General features: G+C 54.3%; 1 protein-coding gene across 3 annotated transcripts in view; it reads right to left on the bottom strand.

The window, feature by feature from the left end:
• HDAC4 (histone deacetylase 4) overlaps positions 1 to 27,335 on the bottom strand; it is a 290,128-nt gene that overhangs the window by 69,300 nt on the left and 193,493 nt on the right. For all 3 annotated transcript variants that reach the window (XM_078154602.1, XM_078154603.1, XM_078154604.1), the window contains 4 exons: positions 25,782 to 25,902; positions 22,391 to 22,512; positions 6,725 to 6,856; positions 1,378 to 1,490 (listed from right to left, as the gene is read on the bottom strand). In XM_078154602.1, the coding sequence (XP_078010728.1) occupies positions 1,378 to 1,490; positions 6,725 to 6,856; positions 22,391 to 22,512; positions 25,782 to 25,902 (488 nt within the window). The remainder of the gene's footprint in view (positions 1 to 1,377; positions 1,491 to 6,724; positions 6,857 to 22,390; positions 22,513 to 25,781; positions 25,903 to 27,335) is intronic.

Genomic DNA, 27,335 nt, shown 5'->3' with positions numbered 1-27,335 from the left:
GTGCCAGGGGGCATCTCTGCTCTTGAACAGCCTCCAGAGTATCATTCCTGGGTGAAAGCAATCATCTTAGAGCTTACAGGGCAATGTAAATGGAATGGGAGGCCTTGGGAGGTGGTGAGTAGAGGAGGTGTGCAAGCACAGATTGGATGGATGCTTCCCAAGGATACCAGAGAGGGAGTTTTAGGGATAGCCCCAGGCTGTGGCATGGCTCCCAGGGAGTGTTGATGACTCCTTCATTCTTACTCAGGTTTGGGCCAGGCGAGATGACTTCTGGGAATGGCCAGCCCAGGCTACACTCCACAAAACTTGGGCAAACCATGTGATTAATTAATCAGCCGCCAACCGTAACCCTAAATGCTGAGCGCTCACCAGGAGAGGCTCTCTTCAGGACCTGGACCTGACCCTCACTGGGTGTATGACCCTGGATAACTCACAACCTCTCTGAAACTCAGTGGCCCCTCCTAAAATGGGGATCCCAGAATTCCCCCTTCCTACCCTACAGGGCTCTGGGGAGACCAAGCTGAAGGAGGCCGGGGAAAGGCCTTTGAAAGTTGTACAGCACCAAGCAAAAGCCAGAGAGGAGGAAGAGGAGAAGGAGGAGGAGAGGGAGGAGGAGAGAGACGGGAAGGGGGAGAAAGAAAGGATGATGAAGAAAAGGAAGAAGAGGGCCAATGATGAAAGAAAAGGAAAAAAGGCAGGGCTGGGAGAGGGAAGAAAATGAGACCACCCCTGCCGGCCAAGAGTCTTGGCGAAGTTTGTGGCTGGGGTATATGCAGGGAGGCCTCGGGCAGGCCAGATGCATTTTTGGGGTGCACAGGAGGGTCCTCTCTCTCATTCCTCAGAGGAGGGGAAAAGACTTGACTGAAGCTGGCTAGGGTGTAAGCGGCAAAACCAGGTTCGAACCTAGGTCCTCTGATTCCACATTCCAATGCCCTCCAGGCCTCAGTCTCCTCGTCTGTAAAATGGGCACAATGGCCTGCTGGTCACCAAAGCCCCTTTGCTGCTCCCTGCACCTCAGTTTCCTCCTCTGTAAAGATGAGGGGGGTTAATCAGAGGTTCCCTAAGGCGTCATCTAGATCCAAACCTTAGTCCTGAGCAGATGCGTGTTCTCATCAGCAGGCCCAGCCTTCGTTTCCAAGCCTGCCCGTATTCAGTTTTGTTTGTTTTAAAGAAAAAGCACATGATTAAAGCGGACAAGGAAGCATTGAGCCTGGTATCTGTGTATTTGCAAAGGGCAGAAAAGGTCCTTTTCTCTTTTTCCCTAGCACTGGGCTTATTCCTCGTAGCTCCAAAGGCCGTGTACCTCAGGGGACCTCTCGTGGAAAGCCCCACGACTGCCTGGGCTCCCCCGCTGAGAAACAGCGAGAGGGCACTGACCTCTGCCTGGAGGCTGGCGACTGAGGCGGCGAGCCCGTTCTCGGCACTGACGTTGTTGGAGCTGTTGTTGGGGGAGCTGGGTCCTGATCCGGGGGCGCTGCTGCACGCGGAGTCTAGAACAGAGCAGAAGCGTCAGAGGGAGGCCCGGGTGGGGCCTAGAGAAGGAGGAAGGGAAGGAGGCAGGGCCCAGGGGCCCAGATCCCACACCTGATTTCTACAGAATGCTCCCAAGGAGCCAAGGACAAGAAGCAGTGCTGGGACAGGCCGCCATTTTAAACGCATCTTCTAAGATCCACGTCTCACACGGCCTGAGCAGGAATCCCTGTCTCTTTACTTCAAAGTCAGCCCCCTCGGCCTCCTGAGGAAAGGGTCACACCAATTCCAACTCCCACCTGGAAACACCTTCACGACAGGAAGGCGGGAGGCCTTCCCAGGGGGCACCAGGATCTCTCAGTTCCCAATGAGCCTCGACCCTTTATTAGCACTGATGACGGAGTGGACTCGGCTTCTTGTCTCTGGCCTCTCCAGCCCTGCATCAGTGCCACCCCCCAGCACTGAAGAGGAAGCAGCATCCTAATGACCGAGTGACCTGCCAACCCTCTGGGAACACACACACGCATGTGCGCACATGAGCACACATACACTAATGTGCACATGTACATGCTGACACGTGCACGCACACACACACACACACTCTTCATGCCATACAGTAATATTCTCTGATCAGGTGAAATCGACTGTCCATTCAGACTTAACCAGTCAAAAGAAAGGTGGGTCAGATTTAATTAATTCATTAATGAAGTCCTTCTCTTTAAACTTCCAGACTAGTCTGTATCACCTTCTGTGTTCCTAAACTGGGGGTAAGATGAAGAGAATAATGCTAGCCAAACACAGTGAGGTCCACGGCTGATTCATCACAAGTCACAACACAGCCTTCAGGGAAAGGGCAGAAGAATGGATTAGCCTTCTGGACTCAGGGCCTAAGCCCCACAGTCTTGGGATACAACACAGAAAGGAGGCGTTTCAACTCCATTTGACCCAACCAACCTGACCCAACTCAGCCAGCATTTATTAGGGAACTTTTAATGCACCAGACACAGAGGATACAAAGAGAAAACCAGAACTGTCCCTGCCTTCGAGGAGCATGGCGAAAACAGCACAGTACACAGATCAACCAGTACAAAACATACTCCAAGTAAATTCAGGAGGAGGGGGAGGCTGATGATGTGGGCGAGGGCGGTGCCTGGAAGTTATTTCCAAACTATATGTTCAGCAGAAATACCTCTACTGGGTCTGTATCCCAAAGAGATCAATGCAAAGGACCCACGTGTACAAACTTATTGATAGCAGCTCTTTCTGTGGTGGCCAAGAACTGGAAATCGAGGGGATGCCCATCCATTGTGAATGGCTCAACAAGCTGTGGTATATGAATGCATTGGAATACTATCGCGCTATAAGAAACGATGAGCAGGCGGACTTCAGAAAAATCCGGAAAGACGTGTATGGTCTGATGCTGAGCGAAGTGAGCAGAACCAAGAGAACATTGCACACAGTAACAGCCACGTTGTAACAACGATCAACTGTCATGATTGTAGCTGTTCTCAGGAATATAATGATCTAGACAATCCCAAAGGACTCTTGATGGAAAATGCTCTCTGCCTCCAGAGAAGGAACTGATGGAGTCTGAATGCCGCCTGAAGCAAAATCTTTTCACTTTCTTTACGTTTCTTGCTTTTTATTTTTCTTACAGCATGGCTGATATGGAAATGTTCTGCGTGACTTCAAAACATAACTGAGCCAAGCAAACAAAAACAAAGCATGTGGCCGAGCCAAGACTACAGAAAGGTTAGGGAAGAACGGGATGGGGCCAGAGGGGGTGGAAAGAGTGGACGAATCACCCCAGCAGAACTTCCCCCGGGCCCGGTTTGGTCCTCCTGCCCAGGAGCTGACTGCTTGAAGATCAGGGTTTTCAGTCTCCTCAGACACAAGGCGCCTCAGAACCGACCCACACATCAAAGCCTCACTGAGGAAGCCTTGGCAACGGAGCCCTGCCCAGAACCCCTTCTGGCTCCTGCATCCCGCAGGAGCAAGCCTTTCTGGAGTCCCCGGGGCCTTGGAGAGAGGCAGAGATCTGGGCTGATCAGAGGGAACGAGGCCATTTCCTCTGAGTCCAAGGAGGGAAGGGCTTGCTTCTATTTCTCCAGTAACACTGAGGGTCACGCTCAGACTGGAAAATGCCAGTCACTGAAGAAGAGCCTTTGGACGGAAGAGAATTCTGGGAAAGTAAGAACGTTGCCACCCTCCTCAAGCCTTCCAAGGGCACTTTTTCTGGTCTGCTCATCTCCTGAAGGCTGAACTGTTGTCATGGACCTCCTCAATACCCCAGGGGACTCAGGCTGAGTGCTGCAACTGACTGGCCCCCTGAGCCCTCCTCGCACCTCTGGCTAAGGCAGGGATGGTCTTTCTGAAGCAAATGTCAGGATTAGAATCCTGGCACCTCACAGTACAGACTGTAGGTATGTTGTATGCAGATAGAAGGAAACTATTAGTTGGGATGGGGACTGGGATGAGATCTTTGACTTTACTGATGTGGGGGAACCCCCTCTCTTGCTAGAGGTTGGCAGCTTCTTTTTGACTTAAGGGTCTTAAGAGAATTGCTTGGAGCACTGAGAGGTGAGGGGGCTGCTACAGTCAGGAGGTGTCAGAAGTGAGATTCCAATGCAGGTCCCCTTGTCTTTGAGGCCAGCTCTGCCTCCACTATGTCCCACTCACATGTGGAATCTGCCCTAATTCAGCTCTGCCCACACACAAGCTGTCTCCCTCTCCTGGACATGCCTCACTGGGTGTCTCCCCCTCCCACTACCCTCCTCCCAGCAGCTTCCCTAACTCTGGAGAGTTCTCCACTCTCTTCCGCTGCCCCTTTCAGCTCTAGATGTGGTCATCTGCCATGGGCCGCCATGCCTTCTTCCAGAAGGCCAGCCTCTCAGTCCATCCCAACCCAAGTCCTTGCCTCCTTCATTCCTAACATGCTGCAGCAGCCTCCAGCCTCCCTCTGTAAATGCACCCCATATTTCACTTTCCTTATTCATTAGAGCCATGTTATTCTCCTGCCCAGCCACCTCTTATGACAACCTACTGTGGAGCACAGAGTTCCCCTTGGCCCAGAGGCCTCTCCGCCATCTTGCTGAGCAGCCCGGCCTTTCTTCCTCCAACTCTCTTGTCTGGAATGCTTCACGGTGGTCTCAGCAGCCTCCTGATAATCATGGACCAGAAGCACAGAATCCCAGGGCAGGCCCAGACCTGAACGCGACAGCCCTTCACAAAATCCTGACTTAACTCAGCCTTTGCTCTTAGACCAGCATGGAGGGGAGCTCCCCCTCTGTTCAAAAGCGCCTTGCCCTCTGTGTCCCAGCTCGAGCCTTGGCTCCCCTCGGGAGCTGCCCTTTCCTTTCTCGGCTCTCACTCATCAAGGCCAGGATCCGCTACGGGTCTGGCGCCAGGAGCCATTTGGCAGTGACCGAGACTGGAGCACCGTCTTGGGAATGGCTTCGGGTGCTGGCCTGGCCTCACAAAGGGCATGGTTCCAGTGTCTATCTTCTGGGCCGAGGGTTAGTTACCTAGCAAGGGGCCTGGAGGTGTGGCGATGTAATAGCTGGGCAAATGGCAGAAACCATCTCCAGGACTTGAAGGAAAACTTGCTGACAAATTAGACACATCAGCTCCCGGCTCCCAAGGCCTCAAACGGGGTGCTGTTTCATTCATTGCACCTGGGAGCTACCACGTGCAGAAAGCTGCGGATCTGAAAATAGCTCAGTCTGGCTGTCCACTGGGCCCCACCCAGGGGCAGATTCTCTGGAGGCTCAGGGCTGACATCAGAGGCCATCCTGTTGGACCTCTCATTCTACAGATGAGAATACCAAAGCCTGGAGCAGAGAAAGGACCCGCCCAGGACGACATGGCTGAGATTTGAACCCAGACCCTCTGAGTACAGGGCTAGTGGGGTCAGAAGTACAGAGCACCTGGCTGTCCTCTTATAAGCATGGTTAGCAAAACCTTCTTCCTGCAAAGAGGTGACCAGCTAGAAGGCCTCTCTGAGTCTCGGCTGACTCCTCCACACAATGGGTGCAGCGCTCACACGGCTGTAAGGGCAGTGCTGTGCAGACCTCAGAGGACACGTGAATAGAGGCTGACGTCATTTCTCTCTCAGTCTGTCTGAACACCTGAGCACCCCAGATCACAGGCTGCCCCATCCTCCAGAGCCTCTAGCATCTGAAGCAAGCCTGGGAACTCCCGCCACCACCAGTGCACACAGTCCCACGCACACGCGAGCATAAACCAAGGATGCCGGAGACGTGGCGAGGAAGCGGAGGCTGCACGGGGTACGGTCAGTGACCCTCAGGACCTTGTGAGTTCACACAGGCCGCGGACGGCACACAGAGCACCCATGCGCTGCTCTTCCGACACCATCCTTAAGCCAGCCACCGTAGTCACTGAGACAACAGAAAGCCTGGGAGGGTCCTGCTGGTTTGGGGGCGCACACCCCCTTCCCTGCCTTTGTTCCTGCCCCTGGAAGCCAGCACTCTTCTTCAGTCAAGCTTTCTGGCCCCCATCCTGTCCCATCCCCGCGTTCCCTTCTGAACAAGAGAAGGCCAGGAAGCCTGGACTCAGCCTTCCCTGTGCTTATGCCTCGAGGCCTCTAGATGGCACTCGATATCAATAAGTCTGAAGCTTGGTCTTCGAGCCTCAGGCTCCCCATACAGGGCCTTGGCTCTGAGGAAGGCAGACTTAAGGCAGGCCAGGGCTCAAGCCACACGTCCCTGGCAAAGGCCCTCATGTCACGAGCCAGGGTCAGCCCCGGGTCAGTTTCCTGCCCAAGCCGTTTCTGTGCCCAGGGCTGAAGAGTCAAACACCAGCAGAAACCTGCCCGGAGACCCTCAAAGGATCTGTCCCAGGCTCCCGCCACACCCGGCTGTCCTCAGGAGGTCCTCTGACAAGGAAATCCAGTCCAGCCCTTCATTCACTTTGTTTTCACTGTGCGCCATACCTGTGATTTCCTGGTTCTAGGGAACCTAGAAATCTGAACATCTGTCTCTCAAGGCAGCTCAGCCCCAGCACTGGGAGGCCACCCAACCCTTGGGGGAGAAGGTGGGGCTGGAGCTCAGGTCATCCTCATTCTGCCTCTTCCCACCTTCATCTTAAATGGTCAAAGCCATGTACCCAAATCCTACTAAAAGAAGTGTGGCTAAGGTGAAGAAAACACAAAAGAGGAAAAAGTGACTTTCTGCCAGGAAGCCTTCCTCAGGATGAGAAGCAGTGTGGTATGAGAGACACAACTCCTCTAACGTACCTGTGACATCCAATGGACGCTTTTTAAGAGCGGTCACCACTGGGCCATCTTTCCTGCGCAAGAGGGGGCTGCTCCGTCTCTCGGCCACTTTCTGCTTTAGCCTGGATCGTAATTTCAGATTGGGTTCAGATGCTGCACAGAAAGGAAATGTTGTTATGGCCAGAAAAACACCGAGCGGTTCAACAGCACCTCATTTGCAGTATTATTTTTTAAAGAGATATACATTGGATAAATATTAGCTTAACACGGATGCATTCCCCTGGAGTGTGAACGAAAGCATTCACTAGGGATGTGGTATCGAGCATTATCAGTGCGATCCGTCAGCCAAGAATAACAAACAGAAACGATATGATGTCTTTGGCAGCAGTTTTGTGAGCGCAGCGGGGTGTGTGTGTGTGTGTGTGTGTGTGTGTGTGTGTGTGTGTGTGGTGTGTGAAGGGACCATCACATGATAATGCTGCTGTCACACTGAAACAAGAGCCTAAGAGCCGCCTAATGTTGGGTGTGGCTGCAGGGCCCAGAAGGGAGGGCTCTACACAGAGGAAGGGGGAGTTCGAGGCCCAGGCTTCCTGGGCTTTCTCAGAGAGGCCTTGCTAATGCAACCTCACACGTTACTCCTGCTTACCAAACACTCACAACTATGGTCACCTCATGTTTTTCTCAGTCACGGTATACGCTCAACATCAAGGGGTTTAGATTCCAAATGTCAATTAAAAAACCAAAACGAAACAGTCAATGGTCACCAGAAGACCTGATCTGGAACCTTGGTTCAGCACCTCGCTGCCCGTGTGACTTTGGGTCTCTGTTTTCTTACCTGTAACATGAGAGGTGGCCAGGGTAGACTCTAGGTCCCTCTCACTCTCCAGTGAAGGTCCCATAAGCCATGTGCATGGAGCATGGCACCATGGAAAAGGCATGCATTTGGAGTCAAAGGACCTAGGATTAAATCCTGGTCATTTTACTGGTCATTCTAGGACAGCTAGCTAGCCCAGTCGGCAGAGTGCCAGGCTGGAGTTAAGAAGACCTGAGCTCAAATCTGGCCTCAGACACTTACTAGCTCCGTGACCCTAGGCAAGTCATTTAACCCTGTTGGCCTCAGTTTCCTCATCTGTAAAATGAGCTGGAGAAGGAAATGGCAAACCCCTCCTGTATCTTTGCCAAGAAAATGAGGTCACAAAGAATCGGACATGACTGCAACAACTGACGCACAAAAGCAAAATCCTACTTAGAAGTTATCTGACCACAGGTAAGGTCATTTCACTCATCTGGGTCTCAGTTTCCTTATTTGTAAAAAACCACTGGGTTACGTTAGATTATCTAAAAGATTTCTTCTTGCTCTAAATTAACGGCCTAGGCAAACCAGATGACTAGCCGTTCTCCAAGAGACATCGTCTCCCACCTCCATGCACTTGTCCACGCCTGGAACATACTCCTCACTTCCTCCTTTTAGCACTCAGCTCAGCTGTTGCAGCCTTCAGGAAGCTAGTCCTTTCAGCAGAAAGCACCTCTCCTCCCTCCAGCTTGCTGAGAGTGCTTTCAGGTTATCAGGGCCCGGGTGGTATCCCATGTCTAGGATGAGCTCTGAGGAAAGGAGAGGGGTCTGTTTTTATTTCTATTCCCACAGAAGCCAGCACAGTGCCTGGCACAGTGGAGGCTCCTGACCAATGTTCACTATACCCTGAGATGTGGAGAGGCCTCCCACCTAGGGGACACCACTCAGGGATCTTAGCTCTCAGGGCTCTTCCGGGGCCTCAGTGAAATAAGAAAGCCACTCCCCTCAGAGGACGCTTGTTCTACCTCTCTGAGAGCCACCCGAGCAAGGACCCGTGGCCGGCCCTGGCGGGAGGACACTGGGGGTGGGAGGCGGGGAACAAGCCATGAGCAGAACATCCTTTTCACAGGTGGCTGGCTCGCCTGGGGACACCCGCATCCCCCTGGACGTGGTGAGTCAGACACGCGTGGCAGTTTCTCCCTCTGGGCAGCTGTGGCACATCCGTGCTCTCCCAGGGGTCTGCAGGTAAGAGGGCATCAGGAGGAGTTTGGATCTTGACTCAGACACTTAATCGTTGTGTGATTCTAGGCAACTCTCTTCATCTCCCTCAGCCCCAGTTTTGTCATCTGTAAAATGGGCACAAGGGTCTCTACCTCCTTGGGTCGTGATGAGTCGAGGGCCACAGGAATGTCTGTCGCTACACAGATCTTATTCGTGTACTTTTTGCTGGGACAGAACCTGAACAACAGGGGCTGCTCTCTCCTGGGAGGGTGGGGGAGCTGAACTCTCCCTCCTGCGTCAGGAAGAACCCTGGACCACCCCGGCACACCCAACTGAGGCTGCGCCTGGCAGCCAAGGCCTCAATCGCCCAGCCCACCTTCAGGCAGACCCTTTTATGTCTCTGAGTGCCATCCCCATGTTCTGCCACCACTGCTTTTCATCCCAGAATCGGGGTCACAAGGGACTTTGCCAGCAGCTCTCGGAAGAATGCCTCAGCCTGAGGGTCTCTGCTGAGGAGCTTCTCAGTCCAGAAGGGTCTGCATTCCTGTCCTCCCCCATCTAGAATTTCCACGGGGGTGGGCTAGAGACTCGGAGCCACACAAAGGCTTTCTGGGAATGTGGGGTGGTCCAGAAGAGCCAAGAGGGGCCAGATGGGACAGAGGCTCATCTTACCGATTCAGCAACGGGGGGTGGGGAAGGACGGCGGACAGAGAGATGGCCGCCCGGACACACGCCGGCTGTGTCTCGACCATTCTGTGGCCCTAGGAAACTCTCAAAGACTATTCGTTACAGATCGTGGCCCATCTGCATTGGTAGAGGGCGTCTGCAACTTGGGAGTGGCTTTAGCTGATGAACTCATTCCCCCCTGAAAAGGTTCCTCTTGGAAGCTTCTAAACCACCTCCATGTAAATAGAGTGCACGCTCAATCGCTAATGAATTAGTTGGGGTGGGGACCGGTGTAAGTGGCATGGCAGCAGATGATTAGTAGGAGACTGAGTCAGTGAAGAACAGAGATCCAGGTTGCGCTGGCGAAGACGCCGGCCCTGTGACCTGTGACCCCGGGCTCGATCCATCCTTCAGGCAGCCCCTCCACACCCGACACCTGAAGCGCACGGCGTCCCTCAGGGAAGGGGTTGGGGCTCACCTTCCCTGACCTGGAAGCCACCGCCCTCTCCCAAAGATGTTCAGTGATGCCCCACTGCCCTTCAGATGAAATATGAATCTTCAGCCTGGCATCGAGGACCCTCGCCAACCCGGCTCCCTTTCCAATCTGTCACACGAGTCCTCTTTGTGGCATGCCGGCCAGTATGTCCCCCTCTATGGCAATCCTATCCCCCCGTGCCTCTACACGGGTGGTCGTCCAGTCTCACTGCCACCTTCGCCAAATCCCTAGCCTCCTTCCACACGTGGCTCAGGGGCTCCCTCTCTCCTCTGCCTCCCAGTCCCTTCAGGCTTCAATCTCACCTTCTGCAGACCCCCCGAAAGGCGGATACTGCCCCTGCCGTGACGTCTGTCATTCCCATGTGTATCTGGTATGTACAGTTATTGAAAAGTTGTCTTCCTTACTGGACAGGGGTGGTGGTGGGGCACCTCAAGAGCAGCGGTCAGGGTTTTGTCTTTCTCTGTATCCCCAGCATAGTGCCTGGCATACAGTAGGTGTTTAATAGATGCTTGATGACTGACTAGCAGATGCCTTTTGAAAGCTCCCTTCTCCACCTCTTTTTCCTCTTGAAAGGCCTTGAATGTTTCATCAATATTTTGTCTTTAGTCATCTGCACCCATGTTGCCGCCCTCTCTTCTCCACTGGTAGAAATTCGAGCCCTTGAGGACAAGGAGGGACAGTTTCACTTCTGCCTTTACCCTCCGGGCACTTCCCGCAGTGACTGAGCTTGGAGCTTGGCCCTAAAGCAGAGATGAGAGAGGTGGGGGAGGACGGGGGCAGCATAGTGCATACACTGTCAGGCTGGTTCTGCTGAACTCCTTTTATTGTTATCAAGGAGGGCTCTCCGAGAAGAGAAGGGGGCACATTTGGAAGGGAAGGGGACGTAGGAACATAAGCGTCAGCAACGGACCCTCTGGTGGGGACAAAAGGCCAACTTAGCTCCTTGAGCCAGAGAAAATAACAGGCTCGTGTCATTCAGAACTGGACATGCTGAGTGCAGCTGGGGAGGACAGAACCCTTCCCCCATCCTTGAGCCTCCCAGGCTGGGTTTGGGTAGAACAGAGAGTTCAGACCCAGCACGTCCAGGCCTTCCTCGCTCTGCCCTCTGGCAGACGCTCCCAATTCCTGCCCAGCTACATTGGAGCTACTTGGCCACAGTGCTCCCTTTCCCAGCTTGTGGCTTTGGGCTGGCTGTCCTCTGAGCCTGGGTGTCCTCTGGGCCTGGCCACCCTCTGAAGCTGGGGTGTCATGCGGGCCTGGCTGTCCTGTCCTCCTGGCCTGGCTGTCCTGTCCTCCTGGCCTGGCTGTCCTCTGAAGCTGGGGTGACGTCCGGGTCTGGCTGTCCTCTGGGCATGAGGTGTTCATTTTTTGTGCCTTCCCCTCTGAGAGGACCTTCCATCTACTCTCTCTGTGCTGGGTTATTTCCGCGTGGTCCTCCATTAGACCGTGAGCTCCTGGAGGGCAGTCCCCGGGCCCGTCTTTGTGTGCCCACGGCTGCCAGTCACAACAAGGGTTCTCTGCCTATCACTTTGTCTCTTTTTTCTGTCCTCCCTTCTCCTTGAGGACAGGAAGACCTCAGTCTGAATCCTACCCGACACACACACACTAGCTGTGTGACCCTACACAAGCCTCCTAACCCTTTCTCAGCTTTACTGTCCTCATCTATAAAATGGGGGTGTATTTCACCCTCACTTCATGCTATTATTTATAGCACGGGCAGGAAGGTGATAAGAAGATCCGCTGTTATCAGATTCATACAAGATGACTTGCACACACACAGAAACAGAGACACACACAGACACACACACGCCCCACACCCCACTGTGCTAACCTAGGAACAGCACCTGCAGCCAGTGTGTGCCTGGCCTGTACTTGGTAGGTGTGAGGCAGGTCCACGGTGCCTTTCTCTGAGCTCCCTTGTCTCCTTGACTTGACGGCTGGTTGTCTTTGCTACCAAGGGAAGTTATTACCAACGGAGGACACCCAGGCCCGGAGGACAGCCAGACCCGGACGTCACCCCAGCTTCAGAGGACAGCCAGGCCCGGAGGACACCCAGGCCAGGAGGACAGGACACCCAGGCCCGGAGGACACCCAGGCCAGGAGGACAGGACACCCAGGCCCAGAGGACAGCCAGGTTCAGAGGACACCCAGGCTCAGAGGACAGCCGGCCCAAAGTCGCAGAGCTGGGAAAGGGTGCGCTGTGGCCAAGTAGCTCCAAGACAGCTGGGCAGGAATTGGGAGTGTCTGACAGAGGGCAGAGCGAGGAAGGCCTGGACATGCTGGGTCTGAACTCTCTGTTCTACCCAAACCCGGCTTGGGAGGCTCAAGGATTGGGGGAGGGCTCTGTCCTCCTCAGCTGCACTCGGCATGTCCAGTTCCGAATGACACGAGCCTGTTATTAGCTGAAGTTAATAGCTGAAGAGCCCCAATTCCCCTTCTTGGCTTAAGACTTTGGGGCAATGAAGCCTGGATCAAAGTGGGGGAGAGGGCAGCTTCCCGCCTCATCTTCTCCATCGTGCCTACTTCAAGGAAGGTTGCCCTGCCCCAGAGGCCGTCCTTCTCCAGGATTTGACATAACAGCAGAATTCTTGGGGCTCTCCAAATAAACAGAGCCCCCACAATCCCCCAAGGTGCCCAGGGGCTGGATGGGATGGACTGCTGCCTGAAACAAAAAGTCTAGAATCCACACTGCCAGAGCCCAGGCCACATTTGGAGGATTCCGAGTTGGAAGGGAAGCCAGGACCTCATGATGTTATGTAAAGTCTAGAGACGGCGACTGAGCCGGCCATGGGCCTAAAGTGAATCAGCAGCAGAGCCTGTGCTGGGACCCAGGCCCTTGGCCTCCAGATGTTCTTTCTCAGACAGGAGGCTGCTTTGTCTTCACCAGCTCAAGGACTTGCAATCCCAGCCACCACGGAAGCTGTCAGTATAAGGCTCTACACGCATCATGTCTCAGTGCAATCCCATAACAACCCTGTGATCTGGGAGGCCCTGGGTGGATGATGCCACCAACACAGAGCCAGGTGCAGAGCAAGCACTTAAAAAGAATTGATTCATTACTCATTTATTGACCCACTCACACAATGACTCAGGATCCCAGGGCTATGTAGAGCTGTCTGGTACCTTAGAACCTTCATTTTATAGACAAGGAGACTGGTGGCTGGAGATCAGAGGGCCTCAAGGGCAGGGGGACCAGAGAGTCAACTCTCTGGTGAGGACCCTGTGAGCCAGATACTAATGGTCAATGGCTACCTCGGGATGGAGAAAGCCCTCAGTCTTTTTGGCTGTGGAGGACAGCAGGTCAGATAAGGAATCCAACTGAATTCTACAAGGGATTAGGGAGTGCCTATTATGCATCAGAGAGGGATCTGAGGAGCACAGGGAGTGGGGGCGGGTGGCTGCCCATTCAATTCCACAAACCTTGGCAAGGATCCATCTAAAAGAAGCCCCAGGATTCGGGGCCTCCTTCCCCAACCTGAATGATCTTGTACTGACCTCTCTCTTCTAAGGGTTTATCCAAAGGTTAGATGTCAGTGCCCTGAGGGGACGGGTCGTCTTTGGACCCTTGCAAATGGCACTCATTTCCTTGGCTTTCTTCCCAAACCCTTCCTTGTTGCTAGATTCTCTCTGCTTCTGAGGGCATCACCATCTTCCCAGTGACCCAGGTCTGAAACCTCAGTGTCCACACTCACCTCACTTCTCCAGTCCTCTCTCTTATCTCTCCTTCTCTCTGCTTCCACAAGCATCACTCAAGGAGAGGTCTTCATCACCTCCCAGTTGGATTTTGGCCACATCCACCTGGTTGCCCTGCCTCTAGTCTCTCCCCATGATTCTTCTACATTTCAGGACCATTTCGTGTTCCTTCCCCCCCCCCCACTTCATGACCCCTTTCACCCCTGGTCACAAGCATCTGCACTGCCATATTCACGTGCATCTTGGGAAACAGATGAAACGTGGGGGTTCGGCTCCTCGCTGACCAAGAAAGGCAGGGGCCCCTTTTCCTCCCGTTGGCACACCGGCCTGCTCTGCCTTCTGAAAGCCAAGCTTGCCATAAAGCCGTCCTCCGGATGAGCCTCCCAAGTCTCATCGCCTCCCTAAGCAATGTGGACTCTCCATCAGTCACAGTTAGCAGGGCATCGAGTCACCTGGGCCACGCTGAGGCCCAGGCTAGTCAACTACAGAGTCCGGGTGAGGCCGGGGAAAAGCACGGCGACATTCTGAAATCCTATTGCACGGGTCAGGATCTTCCCATGCTTGTACAAGGATGTGGGAAGCCATAATTTGATAGAAACACTTGATGGAGCTGTCATTGGCTGGAAAGACCAAATTGAGAGGAAGATGCAGAGTGCGGGCGGCTCCAGCTGATGAGGAGCATCACAGCAAGAGCTCGGGCCTGGCGCTCAGGAGCCCCCTCTGCAATGCAGGGTCCACCCCGTGGGACCTTGGACAGATCCCGGGGACCCCCATGTCTGGATCGGTGACACAAAGGGGCTCCACTGTATCATCGCTATGCCGGACCATTCAAAGCCTTCTGATTCACTTAAGCGATTCAGCCCCAGGAACCAGAGTCATGCTGGCAGTGAGAGAGACACCCCTGCTACCAAGAGACCTGTGACCTGCAGGCAGACCGAAGGATACGCGCGGAAGCCCAAGCTGAGGCAGCGGGGGGGGGGCATTCCAGGCAGGGGGCAGAGGCTGGGCAAACACCGGGAGGCGGCAGATAGAGGGCCGAGGAAGCAACGCGTAGTTGGTAGTTTGCCTAGTAATGGAACAATGAGGAGGTGAAGTGGATAGAACAGGAGACTAGAGTCAGGAAGACCTGAGTTCAAACATGTCCTCAGACAGTAATCTTGCCTTACTAGCTGTGTGGCCCCAGACAAGTTATGTAACCTGTTTGCCTCAGTTTCCTCATCTGTAAAATAGGGCTGATAATGGCCCCACCTGCCAGGTTATTGCAAGGATCAAACTAGATAATAACTCTAGAGTGCTCAGCGCAGCACTGGCGCACAGCATACGCTGTTATCATATTAGCCATTAATAAGTCTGGAAAGGAAGGTGGGTGCCAGACTGGATGAGGCCTGCAGCACCAGGAGACGGGTTTGTGTTTATCTGGTATGCTTGCTGGGCAAGACAGTGACTCGGTCTGAGCTGGGCATTAGGACTGGGTCTGGGGCTCTGAAACTCTAAAGGGAAAAGGGTACTATCCTGTAGAAACCTCCTCCAAGGAAGGCTGCAGGCAGGGTCCGAGGCAACTCCGGGTGCTCTCTAACCATCAGGGAACCCTACCTCTCTGGCCAATTCCACTCTCGTCAGCTCTGAGTCACGCGCAGGCGCCCTTGTGAGCTGGAGCGAACGCCAGCGTTTGATGTCTTCTGAAGAAGGATCAGAGGATTGAGAGCTCAGAGGGAGTCCTGAGACCAGGCAGTCCCTTTTCAGATGGGGAGACTGAGGCCCAGAGTCACTGTGATTTACCTATGGTAGGAGAAGGCAGCAATTCTCGGGGCACGGGGGCAGCCTGGGATGTGTCTTCAAAAGGCAGCCCCAGCCCCACCTTTTGCTTGAAGCACTTCCTGACCCTCCCACCACCAGCTGCCTCATAGCAAGAAGGGCCTGGGTTCGAGCCCTGCCTCTGAGTGGCTGCTAGCAGCTCTGCTGGTCCCCAAGATGAAGAGTAGCCAGTCCGTCGGGCCTTGTGAGGTCCTCGGTAGCTTCCCCCTGGGAATCCTTGTGAAGGAGACGGTCACTCACTGGCTGTGTCCCGACACCGAGTTCAGTGCCTGGTGTGTTGTGGGCACTCAATAAACACCCTGTGATTAACTGCTGGCAATGAAACATGCTGGAAAAACACTATAGTCCTGTGCAAAAGAAATCAGGCCAGCTGAGCTCACGGGCAGAAGAGCTCAGCCCAGCCTCCCCGCATCCCCCAGCCCAGCATCCAAGGCCCCAGAGGCAGAAGGAGGAGAGTGGGCTTGGCTGGATTTCCTCTCTCCATCCCTGAAGACTTGCCCTGGGGGAAGGCCCCAGGCTAGGCCCTGATTCGGCCAAACTCATGGGTTTGTCTTTGTCTTCCTTCCCTCCCTGCCCCCACTCACCCCACCCCCGTACAGACTCATCACCCGTCACCCTCTGAAGACAAGTGGCAGCACCTGGGCTCTGTCCACAGCGATGGCAACAACATGGGAGTGTGAGCCCGAGGCTGGGGTTCTGAGGCCTCCTCCACCCCGAGCCTCCGCTTCCTCACACTCCCTTAGAGGGCCTATCCTGTGCAGCTCCAGCCTCCCTGGGGGGCTGGGAGGAGACAAGGGGGAGGGCCCACAATACTCTCCAAATTGGGAGGCATGGAATTATATTGGAAGGAAAGCTGCTCCCTGACCAAGCAGAGTCCAGGCAGGGGGCCGTGCCCTCCGAGCCACAGACTGGGGCTGAGTTAACCAGCCGTAAAGCTCAGGGACAGCTGCGGGATCCAGGTGGGCAAGAAGGGAAGACAACTCCTCCCACAGCCAAAGCTGAGAGGGAAGGATGTCAGCGAGTGTCAGTGCCACGGGCTCCTTCTCTAGGTCACCCTAGAGACAAGGTCCAGCAATCAGCCAGTCAGTGAAGATCCGTGCCGACCTCACAGACCTCACGGATTTAACGCTGTATGCTACCGATTAGCGACCAAACCTCGTGAAAGGATGGGGAAAGGGCAGGGCTCAAAATGGCACCAGAGAAGCCAGCAATCTCGGCCAGCCCTGTTCACTCTTGCAGAACGGGCTGCTGGGATGTGAACCAGATTTGGGGATGGGCCCAGCTCTGCTCTCCACCCCTCCCCACTCTCTGCATCCTTCAGGTTTCAATACTTAGCAAACCACATAAAAGGCATGTTGTGCAGGAGGGTATGTTTTTATGAAAGAAGAGACACAATCTGATGGCAGATAGCCTTCTGAGTTCTGAGCTGAAGCCTCTCCTTGAGGGACCCCCACCCTCACTCTAAAGTCTACAAGATAAAGGAAGATAAGGAATTTTTGTGGGTGAGATTTTAAAAGATATGAGACAATACATTCAGCAGTTAGAAATGGAGGGCTTGGTATAGCTAATGCTTCTAGTCAGCATATAGGGGAAACTCCCCCCAGAAAGATTCCCTAGAAGAGGATGTGGTGGGTGACATCCAAACTGCTGGTTATCTTCCAAGCACTAACACGTACATGAACACACACGCATGCACACACCACTTATAAAAACACTCTTAAAAATTCAAAGTTGAGTCTGTCTCTAGGGAGAAGGGATAAGGAGAGAAGGAAATGATACTGTTATGGAGGCTCGTCACAGACCACCCAGTCAAGTGGAAGCAAGGGATGCATTTCGAATACACACTACCCAACTCTTCCCCCATTTCGTCTGGTCAGGTAAGGTGGGCAAATCACTCGATGTACAGCACGGCACTGATAGGGCCAGGCCTGTGAATTCCTGCCCTGAGGACACATTTCCCTATTCAAACTCAGAACAAGCAAGGTTGTGAGCACCACTCCTCTCGATCCAATTCTGAGGAACAAGAAGGAACAGCAGACAAAGATGGGAACTGAGGCACACAGTGAGCACGGGACATCCGGGAGGAGAGCCCTGGACACACACTAGCACACATTCTAAACTTGAGAAAAACAAGGCTTTACAAGGAAAGGCAGCTGGAAAGGGATGCAGCCAAAAGCACAAAACTTGGAAAGTACAGTCGCTGACCAGTCAAGAAGAGGGAGAGATGTGGTTTCCAAGAGAACTCTTTGACATGCTCTGTCTGAAAAAGTACATTACAGACGGCTATTGATCAGTGGATCAGAGCTCAATTTTTGCCTTAGATGTTTCCTAGCTGCGTGATCTCTGGCAAGTCATGTCACCTTTGTTTGCCTCAGTTTCCTCTTCTGTAAAATGAGGGAGTGGGGCTGGATGGCCTCCAAAATCCAAGATCCAATGACTTAGATGAAGAGTTACTGTTAACACAAACCTGGAAGAGCCATTCAATCTGCTGGAGAGGACATGATCTTTGAAACAATGATCAGTGAACTGAAACAGGAATAAGTCCACATCAGTATAAGACTCCTATGAAGGATAAATGTAAAGTCCTTCACTTAGGCCCCAAAACCAAACAGTTCAAAAGCAGCTAAGTGGGAAAAAAATCTTTGCTGCGAGTTACTCTGATAAATGCTTCATTTTCAAGATAGATAGGGAACTGATCCAAATTTATAAGAATTATAAGAATAAGAGCCATTCCCCAATTGATAAATGGTCAAAAGATATACATGGGGAGTTTTCAGAAGAAGAAATCCAAGTTATTAGTACCCATATGGGAAAAAAATGCTCTGAATCACTACTAAGTAGAGAAACGCAAATTAGAAAAACTCTGAAATTGTATTTCATACCCTCCTACTGGAAATGTTGACCCCTTCCACACCTCCAAAAAAAGGACAAATGGTAGGAGGGCTGGAGAAAACAGGTCTATTGATGACTTAGTGGTGCTGTGAACGGGTCCAGCTATTCTGGAAAGCAATCTGGAACAATGCCCCCAGAGCTATTAAATGGTGCCGCCCTCTGACCCATCTATGCCACTACTAGGTCTTTACCTAAAAGAGATCAAAAAGAGAGGAAGAAGACCCACATGGACAAAACTATTTTGAGTGGCTCTTTTTGTGGTGGCAAAGAATTGGAAACGGAGGGGATGCCCATCAACTGGGGCACACATGAGCAAGTTATGATGTATGAATGGTATAGAATGCTATTGTGCCGTAAACAGTGAAGGAAGCGATTTCAAAGAAACAGAGGGGATCTGTGTGTGCCGAAGCAGGGCAAGCTGAGCAGAACCAGAAACCATGCTGTAGAGACAGACGGCCTGAAGGGCCAATGCAATGACTAGCTGAGCTATGACTCCGGAGATGTGATGGCAGACGTGGCTGATGGACTCTGAGGGTGGACCGAGGCAGGCAGGTTTGGGACATGACCAGGCAGGAATCTGGCCTGCTAAAGGTGATAACACACCTTAGAAACAAGCTTTGTTATTATTTTTGGTTTCTCAATTGGCAGGGGGGACGCAGAGAAGGTCAATCTTCATTTGGAAATAAAACTAAATTAAATTTAAACAAACCAACTGTTCATGTAGAGGTCTGTTTAAGGACAGCAGCGGACACGGGAACAGCCAAAACAGTTTTAGTGGACGGCGAGATTTGTGAATCACCCTCGACCCCAGCCCCCCAACGTTGTTCCCTTAAGTAACAGAACAGAAGCGCAGCATCCACAAAGAAGGTCTCGCTTCCCACTGGCCGGATCGGGTCAGACTGCACCTGCCTGCAGGATTATTCAGTTTGGGTTTTATGAGGGATGCTGAGAAAATGGAGCATGTGTCCAGAAGGGTGCAGGTGGGGACCAGGCTTACTAAAGACGAGCCTGGGGCCCAAGAGAGTGGGGAGGGGAGGGGAGGAGGGCTGGAGGGTGGGCCCAGGCCAGGGGCAGGAGCAAGCAGGAAGAGGTTACAGAGGGGATTTCAGTTCCCAAATGAGAAAGGAGGTGCTCTCAATTAGCTCTGACCCAAAGAAAGCACGTTCCTGGTCCCCTCACTGGCGGTATTCCAGCAGAGTCGAGAGAGGGGGGAGTCACGTGTCCATTAGCGCTTTGGACCTGAGGAGATCTAAAGGCCCTTCTCCCATCCCAAAGACACCAAGAAACCGGGGGCTTCTCACTCCCTGGCCCTGGCATCCCCGCTGGAGACCAAGGGGTCTAGTCTCAGCCCTGCTAGCTGAATGTCTCAGTTTTCCCATAAATAAAATGAGCAGGTTGGCAAGGAGGATCTGATCTCCAAGGCCCCTGGTGGTCCTAGCCATCGAAATCCATCAAGATGAACCAGAGCCACAAACGAGACACATCTAGATGCCACAAGTCACCACCATCCTCCCCAGCCACATCAACTCTAAGCCTCAATTTATTCATCTGTCAGATGGGACTGTATCCCTTCTCTCATGCGTTCACTGAGCAAACATAAAGCCTCCTAGATTAAAAAATACCAGGGTGCCTGATAACCAGAAAGTCCAGCTGCACTTTGCAGCAGAATGGAAGCTCTCTGAGGCAGGGGCCTTCTCACCCCTGTCTTCACACCCCAAGGGCTGAGTACTGGGCCTGACCCCAGGAGGTGTCACTTTGGACGCAAAGAGGGGAAAAGATGCAACAAAGCCTCAGGGACTCACTGTAAGGAAGGCCCACGGATAAGGGAGGGGCGATTCTAGGAGCTGAGGAAGGCGCTGAGGCTCCCTGCGGGCAGGGATGACTGGCCAGACTCCCATTAATAAATGTTTGCTGACTGAATACCCAAATATTATCTAATGTTCTTTCAAGAGTGTTCTCTAACCAGAACCAAGTTAATGAGGGGCTGCCTCGGGACGATCCTGGGGGACCGGTTTCTAAGGAGGGAGGAGGAGGACTGAGAATTGGCCTACCCACTATTTGTAAATAGATACTTCTTAAACACTTGAGGGTGCTTGAAAAGGCTGCCTTCTAAGTAGTTTCAACATTCCCCTTGAGCCGGGTTCACACCAGCGTTGGCAAGGCCAACCCTTTCTTTGTAATATAAACGCTGGCTCTGTGGCTTCCTGAATCATCCGTGCTGCTCAGAGGCTCCTCTCCCAAGCAGCACAGATGGGCGCTGGAGCCACTGGGGAAGAGGCAAGGGCAAGATGGCGGCTGGGCCCAAGGGGGTGAGCCTTCCCGGACAAGTCCGACGGCCACCACACAGGAAGGAGCAAGCTGGCCACTGCTGGGGGCCTGGGCACGGGCTCACAAAGGAGGCCTTTTCCAGGAATGCTCCTCAGAGCTGACTCAAGTCTGGGTCACGTGTTTCTTCTGAGAGAAGCTACACTGGCTGGGGGGAGGAGGGGCCGACCAAGCAGCTGACTGGACAGCCGGCCACTTGCTCCTGCCCCTCCCCCCTCCTCCTTCTTCCCTTTTTTATTTTTAAAAGTATTTCACAAGCCCAGACACTCACGCTTACCAGGGAAACAGGAACCCTCCCAATCTGGGAGATTGTGGCAACATAAAAGGCAGTGACCGCTTTCGGGAGACGGGGGCTGGGGAGGGGGGACACTCAGCTTCTCCGAGGCTGCCGGGAGCTGTCCCCTTAACAAAGCCCCAGGGCCCCGACTGCAGCCCAAGTCTGATCCCCCATCACTGCCAGGACCAGACAAGATCCTTTCTGCTGTTTTTAAAGCCCTTCCCTACCTGGCCCCCTCCCCTGGCTGCTTGCCACCCAAAACCCTCTGTGTCCCGACGCGGGGCACGTGCACTGGCTGTCCCCCATGCCTGGCACCCTCTCCCTCCTCATCTCCCTCCCATACCCCACCTTCTACAGAAACACTTTCCCAATTCCCCCCCCCCGGTTAGTGGGCAGCTGGGTGGCCCAGTGGAGAGGGCACTCGCCTCGGGCCCTTCCTAGGTGTGTGACTCCGAGCCAGTCACTCTGAATCTGTCTGCCTCAGTTTCCGTATCTGTAAAAGGGGACTGCAGCCGCACCTGCCTCTGAGGGTTGTTGGGAGGCGCAAAGGAGATCATATTCCTCAAGTGCTCAGACCAGTGCCTGGCACACGGTTCAGTGCAACAGAAGCGTCAGCTACTGCCATCGTTATTGAGGCAGCTAGGAGGCGCCACAGCACACAGTCAGGAAGACCTGAGTTCAAAGCCCGTCTCACTCACTAGCTGTGGGACCCTGGGGAAATCATTTCACCCTGTTTGCCTCAGTGTCCTCATCTGTAATGATATGAAGAAGGACATGGCAGAGCACTGCAGGACCTTTGCCAAGAAAACCCTGGATGCGGTCACGGGGAGTAGGATGTGGCCGAATGAGCAGCCAAGAACCAAAGGCTGTTCCTTCTTCTCCGCGCCTTTTCTCTCTCGGCTATCCCCTATTCATCCTGTATCTTCTCCATACACAGCTGCTGCAAGTGTCCCCCCGAGGTGCCTGGCACACAGTGAGTTTCGATCCTGCCACCATCACTTCCTCCCTGGGTGGCCTTAGGTCAGCCCCTTAACCTCTGGGGGCATCAGGGCCGACGTCTGCAACATGAATCAGGATGGCCTTGAAGGCTGCTTCTAACTCCCTGCGTCAGTCTGACGGATCAGGGAACCTGGGTTCAAAGCTTGGCTCTCCTGTTGCCTAGCTGTGTGATCATGGGCCAGTCACTGGGCCTCAGTTTACTCATCTGTAAGATGGGGGGGAAGGACTGGATTCCAGGTCTAGATCTAGGGTCTGAAGGTCTGGAGGTTCCACGTTCACCCACGCAAGCGTGGCCCCAGGGGAGGCATGTCTGAGGGCACTGGGCCACTGCTGTCACCCAGAGCTGGGCCAGGAGAAATGCCAGGGCTGCAGCTGTGTGCATCTGTGGCATCTCATGGCAGTTCTGGGATCAGCCTGGACACGGGGGACGCCCCTTACCCCACCCTCAACGCTTCCCCCTGCTCTCAGCCATCCCTGGACGTGGACATGCCGTCGGGCCGGCACACTGACCTGTTTTTCTAAGAGGAAAGTCGTCTTTGGAGTCATACATCCCCAGCACAGGGTGATTGTAGGCTGCCGGGCCCCCACTTTGGGGCGGGGAGCTCTGGTCCAGGGAGCTGTGCTGAGTTTTCCTGCAGACGGGAAAAAAGATGAAATAAAACTTAGCGCGCTGGAGGGTCCGTGCCAGCAGAGACACTCAGGACGAGCTCGGTGGGCGAGCCCCATCCTGTGGCACCCACCTCTGGGTCTCAGAGGGTTCCACTCACACCATCATTCCCAGCCGAGGGCCCAGGAAAGAGAGCGCCCACAGTGGCGGGGCCAGTGCGGCTAACCCCGCCTCAATTCTGCCTCCCTGACTGCCATTTCCCATGGCGGGAATGCTTTCTCCTCTCACCTTGGCCTCCAAGAACCCCTCTCTTCATTACAGAGTGGGATCAAGCACAGCCCTCCTCCTGCAGCCTTTCCTGGCCCCTGGCAGTATAGACACGCTGATTTACATGGGCGTTTCTCCTCCAGTGGGATGGAAGCTCCCTGAGGGCAGGCGCCAAGCCTGATAAAGGCCTGCACTCCACTGGGGCAGATTCACTGGAAGGCTGACCACCCCCTGGGAGACTAGAAAGGACCAGAGGGGAAGAAAGGATAGAATCCTCCCTCAGGCGGGCTCAGAATTCCTTCTGAGTTATCTGTATTTATTCCTGTGACAAGTAAGACTTAGAGCACTATATAAAGCATATGGAGAGATGGTATGTACCCAACCCTCATCCTGCTGACAGCTGGGTGGCAAGAAAAGAAGGTTGGGGGCAGGGTGCTCTGCGGGCGGCGGGCCACCCTTCCTGGGTACAATGAAGGGGTTGGGCAAGACGGCTCCAGGCCCCCTGCGCCATGAGCAGAGAAGGGGGACTTGTGGGGGCCACAGAGGCGCACACACCTTTCAGCCACTTTGCCAACTCTCGTTCCTGCTCGCATCTTAAATGTCTTTTGATGAACCTAATCTACTTAATGACCTGAAGCAAATTTGCCAATTTGCTGACTTATCTGAGCAGGCAAACACCCGCACCTGCAGGTGCCAGGTGCCAGGGAGACCGGGCTGCTGGGGGACAGCCTGTTGGGGTCCCAGCTCCTCAGAGGCCTGGTCTTCCCACTCCCTGACAGAAGCCCCAGAGGCACGAGTCTGGGCTCTTCACCTTTGGGCCCTGACATCACAGGGAACTCATCCCATCTACCACCACATTTTACAGATGAGGAAACTGAGGCTGGGCAGGGAACGACCGTCACCTTGACAAGAAGCCAAAGCAGGACATTCCTGACTGTGAGCTTTCAAAGCTCCCTTCACCTCTGACCGACCCGGCTGACGGGCCTCTCTCTCTTCTGTCTCTCTCCTCTCTCTCCCCAGTTTCCTCACTAGCTAAGCCCTTTTGGGGTTCACTTTTCTCACCCAAAGCAAGCCTGTGCAGGGCCTCTGCCTCAGTAGGCGGTCCTACAGAACAGAGGTCTGGGGAAGGCCCGCTGTATCAAGCAGCTGCCCTGCCCCTGACCACTGGGGTGACTTTGGGGGAGTCATGTTCCCCCCCTAGGTCTCCACTAACCTCTGTGAGACAGTCAGACTAGACACTCTCGACCACCCTTAATTAAACAGGATTTGGGGTCAGAGGAGACTGGGTGGGAAGCCAAGAATCACCAAGCTTTCAAAGGGATCCTGGGAGGAGGACTCTGACACGCCAAGCCCCTGGCCCCTGAAATCCCTCCCGCTTTTCCTCTCCTCCATTCTCTTTGCACTAAAATGCCGCTCTCCCCTCAGCCTTCCCTGGCCTCCACCTCGTGCCCAGGCCACTCAGGAGCTCTTCACCATCCTCCCCGAGTTTCTCAGAGGGAGGACTGGAGCTGCCACTTTTACCCACAGGAGTGGGAGCCCCCAACCCACTAAGCAGCATGAGCTTGAGGGTGTGGGGCGCCGTGGCCAAGCTGAGCAGTCAATCAGTCCACATTTACTGAGCACCGAGACCTGCCAGGCGCTGCACTGGGGAGACAGCAAAGGGCAGCCCCCCAAGGCAAGGACCGTCAGCTCGGGCCAGGAGATGCCAATGAGCAGCCAGGGCAGAACCGTCTGCCTGAGGAGGCCCTCGGGGGACGTCCAGTCTAGCGCTATTGCCAAGGCCCCAGGGGCTTTGGACGCTCCTTCTGGCTCATTCTAAGACCCTTCCTCTGGGCAATGGGCGGTTGGGATTTTCGCTGATTTGGAGCTTCCGCTAAAACCCCCCCACACCATCTAAGAGGGAAGGATTTCGAGTGGGAGGCCCCGAGTTCGAATTACAGCTCTGCCCTTTATTTTATAGTCCCTTCAACCCTCTGGGCCTCAGTTTCTTCAACTGAAAATTAAGGACTTTAGACTAGACAGTTTCCAAAGTTCCTTCATCTCCATCACTGGCTGTACCCGAGACGCTCTAAATACCGTGGGTTCCACACGTGAATGCAGGTGGTGCCACAGAGCACAGAGCACTGGGCCTGGATTCGGGAAGGTCTGGACTCCCATCCAGCCTCAGGCGCTTACCAGCTTCGTGACCCTGGGCAAGTCAACTCACCTCACCTGTGCTTGCCTCAGTCCACCACACGGTGCCTGACACACAGTCAGCACCATACAAACGTTAGCCACCGTCACGAGCTCCTAGTACATGAACACGCACAGGGGCGCACTGCCCTTACGCTGGGTGGTCTGGGCCGTCAGAGTCCCCTAGAGCCCAGCTACTTGAGGGCAGGGCCGGACACCATCCTCATCATGACGGGTCGGTAAGCATTTCCCAAATGCCTACTGTGCGCCAGGTGCTGTGGGGGGTAGGCCCAGACTGGATGAGGCTGCCTAGTGAGGTCTCTGGTCTTGGCCCAGAACCAGGCTGGCTCTGCAGGGGCACAGGGTGAGAGGGAGGTCGGGACCGTGAGCCCCGCTAACGTGAGGCAACCTGCTTCTGTCAGACCGAGGAACTGGCGCGGATGGAAAGGGGGAGGAAGACGAGCCCTCCTCACCCTCTTGCTTGGCCTTGGCTGCCAATGGGCGATGGGCAGAAGAGGGCGTGGGGAAGTGCCAGGCTAGAAGTCCCCTCCCCCCCAGCACTCCCTGGGGTCGACTGCAGCTCCTGCCTCCTGAAGCCCCAGCTGGTTTCCTGGTAAAGACCCCGAGCAGTGAGGCAGCCCCTGGAACCAGGCGTCATGCTGCCTTGGGCCAAGCTCCAAGAACGGCCTGGGCTGGGGAGCCCGGGGGCTGCGGAGTTGGGCAGGCAGGCAGGCAGGCAGGCAGGGAGGAGGAGCGGGAGGAGGGGGAAAGGCAGCCTGCGGCTCCCCAGACTTCTGGCCACGGTGCTGAGCCCCTGCCCCCACCTCCAGGATGGCCCGGCAGCCCTCCACTTACCCATACCAGTAGCGAGGGTCACTGGAGATGCAGTGGTTCAGACTGCGATGCGCCAGGGCCTTCTTCTTGTTGAGGACAAACTCCTGAAGCTTCATCTTGACTTCGGTGCTGGCCACGGCACCTGCAACAAGAGCCAGGAGGGGACTCAGCTGGGGCCCCGGGGGCCTCTGGGAGAGAAGTGGGGGGGGGGGCCTGCTTTACATCACTGTGCCCCTAGCTTGAAAATGCAGATTTAGTGAAGGCAAAGAGGAGTCGGAAGAGGGCTTTCTGTTCTGGGCTTTGAATAACCGCCTGCAGCCACAGCCGCCTGGGGGAGGGGCTCATCTGCAAGAAAGACAGGTGCAAACTCAGGCCTAGGTCCGCCTAGCACCACAGGGGGGAGGGACAAAGACAGTCTTCACAGGCACCCGCCCTGCACGCAGGCATCACAGACACGCCCATACAGGTGCTGCACATGGACACATTCACATGTGCCAACACAGACATGCACGCACCCCCCCCACGAACACACAGAGACATGCACGCACACACCACACACACTCACAGTCACGCTCAGACACAGACATGCACACACACACACAGACATGCACTCACACACGCACAGACATGCACGCACACACCACACACACATGCGTGCACACATACAGACACGCATGCACACACCACACACAGGCATGCACGCACAACCACACACACTCACATACAGACACACAGACATGCACGCACACACCACACACACTCACATTCAGACACACAGATGCACACACACACCACACACACACACTCATATACAGACACGCTCAGACACACAGACAGCCCTGGGAGATGCCCTTCCCTCTGTCTACACTGGCTACAACCTGCATGTGCTCAGTTGTTTGCAGGCTGCCTCCCCCCTTAAACTGTGAGCCCCCTGAGGGCAGGGACGGTTTTTTTTTTCTATCCTTTGTATCTTCAGCCCTTAGCACAGTATGTAGCACACAGCAGGAGTTTAACAAATGCTTGCTGTTTGCTTTTGGCCAATGAAAGTCTGTGGCTTAGAGGCCACTCTCAAGCCTGCCTGGAGTCTTCTCCCGAGGGTGACACAAGCCCCGGCCCGCAGGCCATGCCCTTTCTTTACCATCTCAGCCCCTCTCCTGTGGGCAGATCATCCAGGCCCTTCCTAACTGTGGGGCCCAGCGAGGAATGCGGCCCCTGGGGCTCGGGGCAGCTGGCACAGCGGGGAGAGAAAAGCTTGCGGTGGGGAGGCCACACAGATTCCGAGGGCTGCTCCCAGTCTCACCATCCCATGGTCTCTTGCTCCTGGGGAAGTGGGAGGGTAGGTGAAGGGAGGCTGGCCAAGAGGGAAGGGAGGGCACCGTGGAGCCAATCAAAAACATTGTTTTCTCTTGTTTACAGAAGGACCAAAAACATTCTACAAGGCTGAAGCCTTCCATATTTTCCAAGCCACAAGACAATATTTTATTGGAAAGTTTTAATATGGTCCTGATTTGGAGCAAGTAAGATGCTTTTGTTTTTTAACTGGAAAAATGAGGATTTGCTGGGTTTCTGTTCTGC

This window comes from Phascolarctos cinereus, unplaced genomic scaffold, assembly GCF_003287225.1.
Source record: "Phascolarctos cinereus isolate Bilbo 61053 unplaced genomic scaffold, phaCin_HiC Scaffold_5;HRSCAF=322, whole genome shotgun sequence".
In the NCBI taxonomy this organism is placed as follows: Eukaryota; Metazoa; Chordata; class Mammalia; order Diprotodontia; family Phascolarctidae; genus Phascolarctos; species Phascolarctos cinereus.
Note: the sequence above shows the minus strand (reverse complement) of the source record. Positions and strands in the feature narration are given on the sequence as shown.